At 30.0% G+C, this 15,259-nt stretch overlaps 1 protein-coding gene across 4 annotated transcripts in view; it reads left to right on the top strand.

Moving 5' to 3' along the window:
• The window catches only part of Liprin-gamma (liprin protein kazrin), a 320,428-nt gene that overhangs the window by 160,429 nt on the left and 144,740 nt on the right, over window positions 1–15,259 (top strand). For all 4 annotated transcript variants that reach the window (XM_088262843.1, XM_088262844.1, XM_088262842.1 and 1 more), the window contains exons 2-3: window positions 8,095–8,321; window positions 10,693–11,431. In XM_088262843.1, the coding sequence (XP_088118969.1) occupies window positions 8,286–8,321; window positions 10,693–11,431 (775 nt within the window). In that variant the 5' untranslated portion in view covers window positions 8,095–8,285. The remainder of the gene's footprint in view (window positions 1–8,094; window positions 8,322–10,692; window positions 11,432–15,259) is intronic.

The following is a 15,259-nucleotide window of genomic DNA, read 5'->3' as shown; positions in this document are numbered from 1 at the left end:
TATACATTTTATTCACCATGCAGTAGGTGCAATATAAAAACATAACTTCGATCAAAGATCTTTCTTAAACAATTTCTCAATCCTTTCGACATTTCAGTTAATAATTTATTTGTTCTTGAATCACTAGAACTTCAGTGAAGTGATTCAAGTGATTCTAGTGATTCTAGTGATTCGAGAACAATGTTTCAAAATTGCTTCATATATATAGAACTTCCAAGCATTAGAGTGGTGTGGTTGTCAATAATGGGTAGAATCGGTGAATGATACACGTGTATAAAGTGATGACTTAATACACGTGTATCATTTGTGACTTAATACACGTGTGTGCCTATGACGGTCGTCAGCCCCGTAAATGCCCAAACTTCCATATTCTTCTCCATCTTTGATGAGATGTCTAAAAATAATATAAAATTTATTGACTTTTATTTGAATTACATAATAAAATTTTCGTTTTCATTGTTATCTTTTTTTTAAATATATTTTTTAAAATATATTTTTGATAAAATAATAACGTATTTTTCTTTTGTTTCAGATTTCAGAGGCGAGACTAAGAAATGCAAAAGGCTTATCAAAAAATTCATCCTAATTTTACAATACAAAACTTATCAAAGTTTGACGTCATTAAAATTAAAATTTATTTCAGAAAATCGTGAACAATAATATAAAATGTAAATAGAAAAAATGCACCCAGTCAGTTTGTATTTTTTTTAAACTTAAAATAATCACGGAGAGTCGTATACACTATAAAATATATCAAACCAACATATGCGCTTAGCATTTCACGCGTCAGTTGATTCTAACGAGAGTAGCTGTGTAAAAATTAGTGAATTGGAAAAAATATAAAAAAATGTGGATTTTTATTGAACTCTACCCATATTCCATTCAAAGAAATCCAAGTGAACTTAATTCAACCCCATTCATTTCCACAAATAATATAAATTGAAATGTTTTCAATATTAATAAAAATTTTCCAATTTCTTTTCTGAAACTATTTATTAAACTACTAATCAAACATTCTTCTTATTGAATTGTGGGGTAATATATCCAAAATAAAACAAGGTTTTTTTTTTATTGAATTCTACATTTATTTATGTATATCTTAATACGTGACGCGTTTCGTCTTCTTAGGACATTATCAAACACTGACTAACACTTAAGTCAGTGTTTGATAATGTCTTAAGAAGACGAAACGCGTCACGTATTAAGATATACATAAATAAATGTAGAATTCAATATAACAAAAACCTTGTTTAATTTTGGATATATTACCCAACAATTCAATATGGAATTCTACCAACTGTCTGCAGTTACGATAAATTCTTCTTATTGGCTGAAATAGTAATAAAGCATTTGTAACGATATATTATTAATTTTATGACACATCGCTCACTCCTTTCAACAACGTATTATATCAAAAATCACCAATTTACAGTTGTACATGTTTTCGGAATGCCTAGAAAATGTACTATATCCCAGCAAAAGCGGCATATTTTTAACTTAATATTTACCCGCTACAGGGCAGAAAGTGTTGTTTTGGCATTTTGAAGAAAAGGTTTTGATTCAATATTTTTCAAATGGAGAAAAACCTTTTTTGAAGAGAAATAAAAAACCTTTTCCTAGGAAAACATGCAAACAAGGAGGTAGTATGAATAAAATTCTCTGTTTCAAAAGTTAGAAAGTTGTTAGAAGTACCTACAAGAAAACACCAAAAAATGAGCAGAAAATGATTGTACCAGCGTATAATTTTAAGATTAAAAATACCTGCAAAAAACCTGGTATTTTCGTTGATTTTCTTAGGACAACGTGCAAAAAAGGAGGTCGTATGAATATAATTTTCCATCTCAAAAGCTAGAACGCTTTTAGAAGTACAAAAAACACCAAAAACGGATAGAATATGATTGTACTAGCAAATAAGTCTTAGACTAAATAAATATCTGTAAAAACCCTCATATTTTCTTTGATTTTCTTGTGACAACATGCAAAGAAGGTGGTAGTATGAAGAAAATTCATCTCTAAAGTTAGAAATGTCGAGAAATACACGTGGCAAAATTATACCAGCGTATAAACCTCAAATGAACCAAATAACCTGTAAAAAACCTGATATTTTCGTCGATTTTCCTGCTAACGTCATGTTTTCGCCTCGGTGTCAACTTTGGACCTTGTATTGAAGATCGAGGATACTCTGAGACGTAAATAAGTGTTTTTTTCCTCAAGTTTGAGGTCTCGACAAGTGCGATTGCGTTTGACGTTGACCGAAACCAGGTCTGATGTCATTTGAGGTTAGGTCTGTCGGCGTAGGTACCTATAGCACACTTGATACCCACCTCTTCGCATCTCATGAAGGATAACTGGACTTCCATTTCCATACATTCCCCTCACTAAATGTATATAACATAATGCCGACCCGCCTGGCAATTCTTTCATTCATTTTATGACCGACTTTATGCCACCAGGAATGTGAATTATAAAATGTTCGCATGATAATTACTACCGTATTCAGAAATACCGTTAATATTTAACGTAATAATAATATTATTGATTCGGCAGTCAATCTGTAATCCATGTTTAATTTAAGTTTTACTTAATAAATGCTACTATTTCTTAAAATCTTTATTGTAAAATTTCTATTTTCGTAAAATACTACCTCAAGGGCGCTTCAAAATATTATCATGAATGTTTTAAATTTAAGTTTTACTTGGTAAATACCACTATTTCTTAAAATCTTTGTGCCATATCTTTCAATGCATTCCGCATCATTTTAAAACACCTGTGTTTGAAAATGGTATGTGATGCATTGAAACACGTGTCACAATAGGCTTTAATATATAGTGGTATGTACCAAGTAAAACTGAAACAATTATAATAATATTTTGAAACGCCTTTGAGGAATTATTTTACGAAAATGCTCTTCAGAAATTATCCAAATTTATTATTAATATTATTGAAATATCAATATAGATGAAGAAGAATATGGATGTCTGGGTATTTATGTGGTTATTTCCTGTCATAGGCTGGATTAAGTGATCACTTTACACATTGCAATCACCATTCTACCCATGATTGACAACCACACGTCGCAAATTCTTGGAACTTCTTATTATATTGATGAAATTCGAAACATAGTGCTTGATTTCACTAGAGACACATATGGTGAAATGAAAGAAGCTTTTTATTGACCAGAAACTCTTTCATTTGTATGTGAGGTATGAATCCTAGATTATAATCACATACATGAGAAACGCTAGGAAATATCCTTTTTATTTTTTTTTATTTTAGCTTATAATTAGACCACATTATTTATTTACAAAATTTTGAATGGGTCTAAGTACCTACTTCATCACAAATCTGGATTATCTCCAATTATTGATAGTGAACAAGTATTTAGACACACTCAAAATGTTGTATGATTATGTAATATTCAATATGGGTTTTCCCATATGGAATTAATTATCGACTTATTTTGAAGAACCCGTTTTTAAATTTTATCTCCCATGTTTAATTTCAACATCAAGTTACATAAGGAATGCAGTACATATTCATATTAACATTGCGTTTTATATTAGCAAAAAGTATTTTTATGTTACCAAACAGTTCAATAATATTTTTTTTATTTATTTTTTCTGAAATTACAAAAAGTGATCACGTCCATATGCAAATGAGCGCTTCAATTCAAAGTTCGCGTGGCGGACAACGTTCAAATATATTTTTTTTTGTATTTTATAATGAAGTGCGTAATTTTTTAGCGTTCGTTCGTCAGAGACCTAAAATTAATTCAGATATTTGCTAACTACCTGCTTATGTATTATAATATATGCAGGTAAACTCATATTCTCTTTATTATTAATAATTAAACCATTAACTTTGTGGTTAGTCGTTTTTACTTTAATTTTTTTTACAAAAACGTCAGTAATATAATAATATCTTTTTTGTTTTTTTTTTTCTGTAGTTAGCTTATAATATGCTTTATTAGCTTATTATATATATATATATATATATATATATATATATATATATATATATATATATATATATATATATATATATATATATATATATATATATATATATATATATATATATATGTATATATATATATATATATATATATATATATATATATATATATATATATATATATATATATATATATATATATATATATATATATATATTTATATATATATATATATATATATATATATAAATATATATATATATATATATATATATATATATATATATATATATATATATATATATATATATATATATATATATATGTATATATATATATGCATAGGGCACTGCATCATATAGACGCAGTTTTATCTTGATCGTTAATCAGCCCTCCACTTCAGGTACCAGTCCAGGGTAATATTGAATAAAATTAGAGTGAAAAAATCACTTATTTAATAGACCCTTCTCTGGGAATCGAACCTGAGACATCCAGAACGGTAGCTGAGCGTGCTGACCATTACACTACGAAGGCGGACAAATAGTTTTAAGTAGGTAGTACCTAATAACTCTAAAATTATTTTAAATTTGTAATGTAATGTCCGCCTCCGTAGTGTAATGGTCAGCACGCTCGGCTACCATTCTGTAGGTCCCGGGTTCGATTCCCGAGGGGGGTAAAATAAATATAAGTGATTTTTTCACTCTTATATTTATTCAATATCACCCTGGACTGGTACCTGAAGCGGAGGGCTGATCACCTTTCCTTCACGCATAAACGATCAAGATAACACTGCGTTTCTATGACGTAGTGCCCTATGCACCATTGGGGTGCGGATAAGGGTTTTATTATTATTATTAGCTAATATTACATTTAATACAAAAATTATTTACATCAATTAATTAAGATCATATATGTATTTATTTACATCTTCTTTTAAATTCATTCAGCCTTTTTTCATTCTTCATACATTCAGGCATCTCCTCATACATTTTATGTTTACCAGTTTCGAGACGTATGGGTCTCTTCGTCTCAAAAGTTTTTTTTTTAAATATGACGTTGTTGAAAGGAGTGAGCGACATGTTATGAACTTTTTGTACCAAATATCTATGTATATACTTGTATTTACATAATTCTACAGAGAAAAAGTAATTGCTTGAAAGAAGAATGCCTCATTGGGCTTTATATTTGTAATTTGAGGGGACAAAATCTCAATTTGAGAAACATATTACATAAATTTGGGTGTTTATAAAATTTATCATTGAAAAATAATTAAAATATATTTAACGATTGTCTAAAATCTCATATCTTTAGATTTATTCACAAAACCTTATGATAAAAAGAAATCCAATAAAAAAACATTAATTGATTTGGCAGTCACTTTGTGGTAAAATCTATCAATTTTTAATTGATGTATTACTTAGTTAATACCACTATTTCTTAAGATGTACTGTGACAAGTGTTTCGATGCATTTCGCATCTTTTTCAAACGCCGTATACGGTATTATCCCCTGACCCGGCCGATTTCAAGTATTTGACATACTTGATTGTGCCAAATTTTCCTCGGTCTTCCTCTGCTTCTTTTTTCAACTATATATATATATTATATTTTATATATATATATATATATATATATATATATATATATATATATATATATATATATATATATATATATATATATATATATATATATATATATATATATATATATATATATATATATATATATATATATATATATATATAAATATATAAATATATATATATATATAAATATATATATATATATAAATATATATATATATATATATATATATATATATATATATATATATATATATATATATATATATATATATATATATATATATATATATATATATAAATATATATATATATATATATATATATATATATATAATATATATATATATATATAAATATATATATATATATATAAAATATATATATATATATATATATATATATATATATATATATATATATATATATATATATATATATATATATATATATATATATATATATATATATATATATATATTATATATATATATATATATATATATATATATATATATATATATATATATATATATATATATATATAACGTGGTAATATTCTTCTTTGTAAATAATTTTTGGTGTATAATAATAAAATAAACAATGTGTAGCTTTGTAATTAAAGAAACGACAGTAAAAGTTTTTCTTAATTAACTTTTTATAAATTACATATAATATGACAGTTCACAATATTTTTCTATCTATCTGAAGTCTTTTGTTTATTCAGTGCGACGCATGCTGCATCAAGTGGTAGATTAGTGCGATCTGCTTTACCGACTGTCACAATATTGAAAGTCACTATATGTAGGTACTTAATAAAATCTATAGGTAGGTACCTAGGTATTTTATTACATATATATGTGTATATATATATATATGTATATAAAAAAATATATATATATATGTATATATATATATATAACGTGGTAATATTCTTCTTTGTAAATAAGTTGGTGTATAATAATAAAATAAACAATGTGTAGCTTTGTAATTAAAGAAACGACAGTAAAAGTGTTTCTCAATTAATCTCTTTGAATTACATATAATAAGGCAGTTCACAATATTTTTCTATCTATCTGAAGTCTTTTGTTTATTCAGTGCGACGCATGCGACATCTAGTGGTAGATTAGTGCGATCTGCTTTACCGACTGTCACAATATTGAAAGTCGGCACTATATGTAGGTACTTAATAAAATCTATAGGTAGGTACCTGGGTATTTTATTACATATATATATATATATATATATATATATATATATATATATATATATATATATATATATATAAACATATAAAATTAAAGACCTATTACACGGTTGAGTTTTAGGTAAACGGGGTTGCCGGATGGTCGGGCAAACTAAGGGCATAATTTGTATCAGCCGATTGTTTCAATTTATCTCGGAACAAAGGAATAATTAATACAACACGTCGCGGGCAAATGGGAATGTTCCGGGAATGTTCTCATCTTGTTAAAGCGTAACGTTCTCTGTAACCGATACGAATGGATCTAAATGAACTATCAAATTCTAGAGAGCTTCTATTTTTAATTTAATATATTCAATATTACCCTGGATTGGTACCTGAAGTGGAGGGCTGATCACCTTTCCTTTATGTGTTAACGATCAGGATAACACTGCGTTTATATGTTGCAGTGCCCTATGCACCATTGGGGTGCGGATGAGGATTTGATTGATTGACTGATATTTTTAGCAAAAAAACATATCGCGCTTGATAAAATAAAGTCTCATATTTACTGTTATTTTTTTATTTGACTAGCCTTTGGGTCCATTTTTTTTTAGTACATTGGGATTATGAAAATGAAATCTCGTGTTTTATTTAAATAAAGTTTCACAACTCTTGTGAAATAATTGAAATATTCAAAATATATCGCTAACTCCTTTCAGCAACGTGGTATATCAAATAACGATTTTTCAGGAGATCGTTTTTAATGTTTAAAAATATAATACAGTGTATTAAATTAAAATAAGTACCAAGCCACTTTTTGAACTTCTTATTGTGCAACAGATCTTTTTAAGTAAAACAGAATGTTTTTTCTCCATTTGAAAAATATTAAGTATATTTAAAAAAATAATTAAAAAATACCTTTTCATCAAAATGCAAAAACAACTTTTTCTGCTCTGTAGCGGGTAAATATTGTGTTAAATATATACTGCTTTTGCTGGGATATGGTACATTCTCTGGACATTCTGAAAACATGCACTACTGGAAATTGACGATTTTTGATATATGACGCTGTTGAAAGGAGTGAGCGATATGTTTCAATGCGTTCCGTATCGTTTAATGCCGTATTTGAAAATGATGCAGAATGCATCGGAACACGTGACACAATTTAAGAAAAAGTGGTATCTACCAAGTAAAGTTTCAATTGAAAATGGATTATTATTTCCTCAAAGTGACTGCCGAATCAATTCATAAAATAAAATTTTGTAAAAAGTACACTATTAAAAAGTAGTCGAAAAATACATGAGTAAAATCAAATATGGTATATTTTATATTAAATAAAAAAGAGGCTTCATTTGAATATTTTTTTCAGTGAAAGGTGAATTATAAGTGCAACAAGTGCAAAGTGTCATTTGAAGTGTTAAAAACCGAATTTTCGTTTTGTATTGCTCAGTTCAGACAGGAATATGTGTTAAGCCAAGTGAAGTTAAGTGAAGTCCTCATGTTGGGGGCTCTGGGCGCGGGGGCGTGCTACTAGCATGGCCCCTCATCGGTTGGGCACACATGGCGCTGGTGCGCCGCCTGCTGGGTGACGCTCAGGTAATTATACATTGCAATATTCAAAGTGCGCCCAAATTTTTGTTCTAAAATCTGGTTTGGTCTCCGTACAATATTTGAAGTGTGCCCAAACTTTTGGTCACAAATTTGGGTTAGATTAGATTAGGTTAGGTTATTATATATAAGAAAAAGTAATGTTTTTATATAAATTATTAATAGGACGTGATATACAGTACACTCCCGATTTTTCGGCTTCGGATTAACCGGGAAGTCGATGATCCGGAACACTTGAGTCATAAAACAAAATATTTTCCAAAAAACAAAATATTTCACAATATTACTTATTATGTCGAAACACGTGTTATGGGCCGAACATATTTGTTGTTTGCAGTGATAGAATAACAGTATCTCACTTTTGTGACGTTTTTTACTTAAAATATTCGTAAAATACATAGTTAGCTTTTTTGTAAATTTCTTACTGGTTATATTATTTGTGATAAAAATTCTCCGGCCTTATCTGTGTGATTTATACGACGAAATATACATTGTTTTTATATTAGAACGCAGTTTCACTAATGCGGATCTTTTAAAGGATCGGATATTACCAACCTCTAAATTAAGTAATACTTTGTGGTATCATACTTTAAAAAAAAATCTTTTTTAAATGCAAACTATCCATTTTAAGCATGGGCATTCCCATCTCTCTAAATCCCCCGTACTTCACATTTTTCGAATTTTTATATGTGCTCTGGTCTCTATCCCACATGTGGCAAACGGACTTACATATCACTCACTGCTTTTAACAACGTAAAAAAAACTTGATTGTTCAGGAGATCGTTTTTAAAGTTAAAAAATATAATAAAATATATTAAAAATAAATATCAAGCCACTTATTGAACTTTGTACTATGCAACAGATCTTTTTAGGTAAAACCTGGATGTTTTTTTTCCATTTGAAAAATATTTAAAATATAATAAAAAATTAACCACACTTTTTCTTCAAAATGCAAAAACAACAGTTTCTGCCCTATATAGGGTAAATATTAAGTTAAAAATATGCCGCTTTTGATGGGATATAGTACATTTTCTGATAATTCCAAAAACACACACAACTGAAAATTGACGATTTTTGATATATGACTTTGTTGAAAGGAGTGAGCGATATGTCTCATATATATTAATTCTTATAGATTTTATCTAAATCACACCGATAAAACAGTCGCTTTATTGACCATTGCTTGCGCTATATAGCGTCAGTCGTTTTAAAAATAACATTTTGAATCAACCTGTATGAAGGCAAGGTGATCAATCCTGCATTTTAGGCAATTAAAACACTTTTTTTCTACCATTCATCACGGAAAATCGAGAGTGTAACAAATAAATACTCGTAAAACAGAAGTCGAATATAAATTGACAGCGTTATCAGTCGCAGCCTCATGAAATGTTGGGAGTAATCACTCTGAATGGCTTCCGCCAGTATCTCGAATTTATTTCCCAACTTCTTGGAGCTATTGACTTTAAAACACGCCATTTTCTTCGCCTTTGTTTTCTCGGAGGCATTCATCTGTGAGTCCTAGGGGTGGGCGGTCGCTACAGCCTGTTACACCCTTCAGGGGTAGCTTTTGGTACTGCCAAGATGAAATACGGCCAGCCGAGGATTCATAATTCCATTCCGGTAATTTTAGAGGTAAACTGGGAAAAAAAATCTGGAAAAACATCGGTTTTTTATTTAGGATAAATATTTAACGAGCATATGAAAACATGTAGCGTAATGTGTCTTAGTAATTCGTTTTTTATCCCAATTTTGAGATTTTCTGCTTTTTATACAACATTATGAAGAATATAATAAAAAAAAACATGAATTTAATTATATTTAAATATAAAAAAAAAAACTTACTAACCATTTCGCCGTAGAAAGAACAGAACGCCACACCAATCTGCCTTTGCAAACAATCTTCGCTTCTTCATTTACCTCATTGCATATCCTCATACATGGCGACCAATTATTCCGATGCCTGACATCACCGTTTGTGCAGCACAGTCTTTTTCTTTTGCTTTGATTAGGACTGTGTCCTGTTGTTCTCGGAGCCTGGTCCTGGGAAGTGGATGTCTAGCATTCACGGAGTGTTACTCCTGGGATGGGTTATAAAGTCCTCATCTCAGTAGTTCTAAGAAGGCTTTTTATTCTGGTGGTATCATCTCTTATTTCTATGCTGTATGTTACAGAAGCTAGGAGCGAAAATTGCATTATTACATCATCATTTGAACACCGATCATACATGGTTTCACTCATCACATCACTGAGAGATTGCATTTCGACTGCATTTAGTCTACTTTCACCTTCATTTGCCGATGCGTCACTTCCATTCACGGAGTCATACCATATATATAATATAAAATTTATTTTTTTCCAGGCGAAACTTCGCAAAATGGTTGACGATAATCTCCAAGTAGCCCCTCGGGAGTGCGACCTGTCCCTGGACAGGCCCGAGCCGGCCGACCCGCTCATCACCCCCGCCACGGACGTGACGACCCCCGTCACCATGTCCGACGGCATATGCAGGCCGTCGGGCTCCCCCTCGCGACCCCCTAACTCCAACTACAGCAGCGACAAGTCCAAGTTCTACACAGCATCCTATCTGGACAACGACAAGAAGGCAGCCATAGCCCTGGACAGAAAGATCAACTTCAACAACACACTGTCCAATCAAGACCAAAAGAACGGGCAGCATAAGAACGGCTCCATCAACGGATCATCCGTAGAAGTCAACTACCACGCAGACAGAGACTCTCTACCCAGCACGAGCAGAAGTGCGAGGTTGTCTTTGAGCAATAGGCAAAGCAGCAGATCAAGTTTCGCTGACAGGTCTAGCTGCAGCGCTATTAACGAAATTGAAAACGAAAACTTGAACGATGTGATCGAATTCGCAGACGGTGATTGTATCACCAACGGAATGGCCGGTTCGCCTGCCATATATCATCAAAACGGAGGAGATAGAGCATCTTATGCCGAGATATTGGTGCCAATTTCCAAATACGCTGATAGGAATATTTTGGACGCTGATAGTTCTGAAGTGGAAGATGACATAGCTCCTTCTGAAAATGGCAGCGGCACTTCACCGCGGGCGACTGATACTGGAGCTCATGAAAACGGTAAGAATCTTTTTCTAGGATGTTTGTTTTTGCCACTTTTATTTTTGATACTTTGGTTTCGACAAGCACCTTATCATCTTCAGGGATGAATATGTACTAAAATTAAAACAGTGAAATGTTGATAGTTAGTAGAGTGAATAGGCGGGATAAAGGAGTGAGTAATAAGGTGAGGCTTGAAGTAAGAAGGGATAGAGACGTGGAGTTCTTCTTCATCTTTTATAAAGCTTTTCATTCTTCTAGAGTGTTCAAGTCAGAAAATAAGTGGTAATGTTACATTGTATGGGATCATAGTGTGTTAGTAGGTTCTTGGTAGAAGCCAATCTGTATGAAATCTATATTTTTTTAAAAATTAATTTCTTCTCCTTTTTCTTCTTCTTTGTAAGCCATTCTCTTCTGCTGGATGTAGGCCTCTTAAAATTTTTCAAGAGATTTCTCTCGTTTAGACTTTTTCAATTCACTCACTACTTGCGACGCGGACAATGTCATCAATCCATCCAGCCTATTTCTTTCTTCACGTTCCATGGATATAAACCATGGATTTATACGACTGGATATAAATTTCACCGGATATTAAAGACTGAAATCTGTATTTTTTTTCATATACAAATATGTAGACATGCTTTAATTAGGGTTAAGTTGAAAAATCTAAAATTAAATACAGTTTTAATGTATTTTTTATCTATATTAAAACCCATCCATAAATCAGCGATCGTGTTTGAATCATTAAAGTTCCTTGTGATACCAAGTAATGATGAAAAGAAAAAATGTAAATTACGTTTTTTATCCCTGAGAGTACTTAAGAATTCAGCTGGATAACTTTTACGCCAGTATTATGCTGAAGAGATGCACATTTTAAAGTTTCGCGAATAAATGTATCCTTGCAGCACTAAAACACTTGAAATAATAGTGATTTAATCACAGCGAACCGTTTTAAAGGCAGTTTTTATGAATATTTATTATGAATATTTATAGTTTTTATGAATATATATATATATATATATATATATATATATATATATATATATATATATATATATATATATATATATATATATATATATATATATATATATATATATATATATATATATATATATATATATATATATATATATATATATATATATATATATATATATATATATATATATATATATATACTTTATATATATCTACCTTACTAAGTAGTACCAGCTTACCTTACTGCCTACTTCTACTGCCTACCCTAATTAATTATTATTGCACGTTACTGCGTATATGCATATATATGTTTAGGGGTTATTGATATTTTAAAATTATTCGACCCTTAGCATTACTTTTTCTTTTAACTGATACGAAACAATTTTCTTCTTCACTCTTCAAACCCTCATCCGTTCCCCAATGGTGGATAGGGCACTGCATCTCATAAACGCAGCGTCATCTTGATCTTTAACACACGAAGTGTCCAGTGTAATATTGAATAAACATTGGAGTGAAAAAATCACTTGTCCATATTTATACAATACAATCTTACCTTCCAGAAATTTGTACTTATCTCTCGACAAATCAAAATACGTTGTATTTTGAGGTTTTCCTCGAATACAAAATAGCAAAGCTTTGATAATTTTTCAGAGTTATCGTTGTTTGCATCGCGTTTCAGGGGATATTTTGCAACATAAATCATGAAACCTTCCCATATCATCATTGTACTTTCAGTATCGTTTATCAACTCTTTTTATATGATGAAATCTTCCTCACAAGGGTAACTGATAAATCTCTGTTTTATCCCTTATATGACATCGCTTGTTCCAACACACTAGATAAATAAATGTCATTGTTTACGGAAATAGAACAGAGATGTCACATAAACATGTTTTATAGAACATTCTACATGATTAAGGGCCTTGAGATGTTTTATGACGCTCGTATTCTCAAAGACAACTTGTGTACCTACACTTTTATATGTGATGTCAAGGATCATACATTTCATACAAAGCTTTATTAAAATAGTGTTTTTCTTATCAATCTTAACCTGTTAAAAATATGACCTCATTCTACAAATTAAGCTTCATTTAACGCGGGATAATCGATAGTCTGCAAATTAGTTTTCCTTAAACCCAGAAAACATTTAACGTAATTGATTTTTTCGCTCAAAACACCATTTATGTATTGAAAAAAAAATGTACGAAAAAATATATGGTTTTGCGAAGAAAAAAGCTTTTAAAAGCTAAGGAGTTAAAAAGTGATTAAAATTATTTTTCAATATTTATTCTAAAAAAATGTGCGCGGACAACATATGTGGCTTCTCGCGAGCCGGTTGCGTACTGAATTTGAGAGTTCACCCTTAAGAATACAGTGGAACATTTCGAGTGTGTCACATACTTGTTTAAAAATCTACGTTACAACGAAATTTTGTAAAACAGGCCTCAATCAATAACAATATAATACTTGTAAAATATCACAATAAAATAAAACAAATATTTAAGTTTGAAACAGTATTTAACTAGAGTTGTATTTAAAAAGGAGAATAGCTTTAAGCTATCGTTCAAACGCATCCAATATGAAAGGTATTAATTACAAGAAATAGAATAATGGAAAGGAAAATGAATGAGAAAATTAATTTATATTTTCTTTTGAAAAACCTTCGTTCGAGAAACACCACCGAAATTAAATTTAATATCATTATTTTGTAAAAGTATTAGAAAAAGTTTTAAATTCGGTTTTAAATCATTTGATGAAAGCCACTCGAGGGTCCTTAAAAGTTTCTAATGAGTGATCTCCAAGGTCTTTGTAATTAATAATCTTTAAAAATATTTTTTAAAGATTGTCCAAGAAGGTCTTTCTATGGAAAAATCAAAAGTAAGATAACTTTTGTTTTAGACTGCTGGCAATGGGGATAGAATATTTAAGTAAGGGTGTTGGAACAACTTTTTTTCAATATTTAAATAACTTTTTGTTTAATAATGTACAAGAATACATAATAAGAATAAAGTTAAGGTGTATGGGCAGTGAATAAAAAGATTACGAATTTCTGGAGAAACAAACAATAGTGCATCACAGAAAAGTAGTGTAGCCGTCTGGCCACGCCATTTGGTGTTGTCAGGTTGACAACACTGAATTATACTGCTACTGTCAGGTTGACAACACTGAGCGGATTCAACAAAAACAGCCAACCGGAGCGCGGGGGCGAGAATCGCCTGCCATCGCTTGATTGTTAAAGAACGTATATTTTAGCTTCATATTTCATTCAAAGTTCAATAATCAATTAGATAAATTATAATAGATTAATATCAAATCATTATCAAATCGTATAAGAATTTTATATCAATAAACAAACTGTAAGTACGCGTTTCTTTTAAATATACTACTCTGGCACACACACTTGCTCACCATAGTAGGATAATAAAGTAATAATTTGAAACGTGATATTACGTGTTTGAATATTAAGATAATATTTAGAAAGAAAATAGCAAGAATAAATTTTTTATAATAAAACTGATATGTTATATATACTATGAAATAATACATATATGTACACAACATGCAAACGTAAAAATAGAATAAAATTTAACACTCACCTTATTATTCATCGTTCACTTTGTGAAATACCATTTTTTTAACTACTTCATGACTAATTTCATTACTTCATAACTAATTGTTTCGAAATCAATATTTTATTATCAAGTCAAATGTAGACTAAAATAAAATCATTACAGTCTGACAATTATATAAACTAAAATTTGTGTTAAATATGAAAATTTAAAGCAGTGGCACTCAAAAAACTCATTTAAGGGGCAGATTTTCGGGAAATTTATAAAAGTAAAAATATCTCGAAAACTAAGGCTCTTT

Source organism: Brachycentrus maculatus, unplaced genomic scaffold (assembly GCF_059751285.1).
Source record: "Brachycentrus maculatus isolate JH-2025_06_01 unplaced genomic scaffold, ASM5975128v1 h1tg000190l, whole genome shotgun sequence".
Taxonomy (NCBI): Eukaryota; Metazoa; Arthropoda; class Insecta; order Trichoptera; family Brachycentridae; genus Brachycentrus; species Brachycentrus maculatus.
The sequence above is the reverse complement of the archived record's forward strand: the minus strand, read 5'-3'. Positions and strand labels throughout refer to the sequence as shown.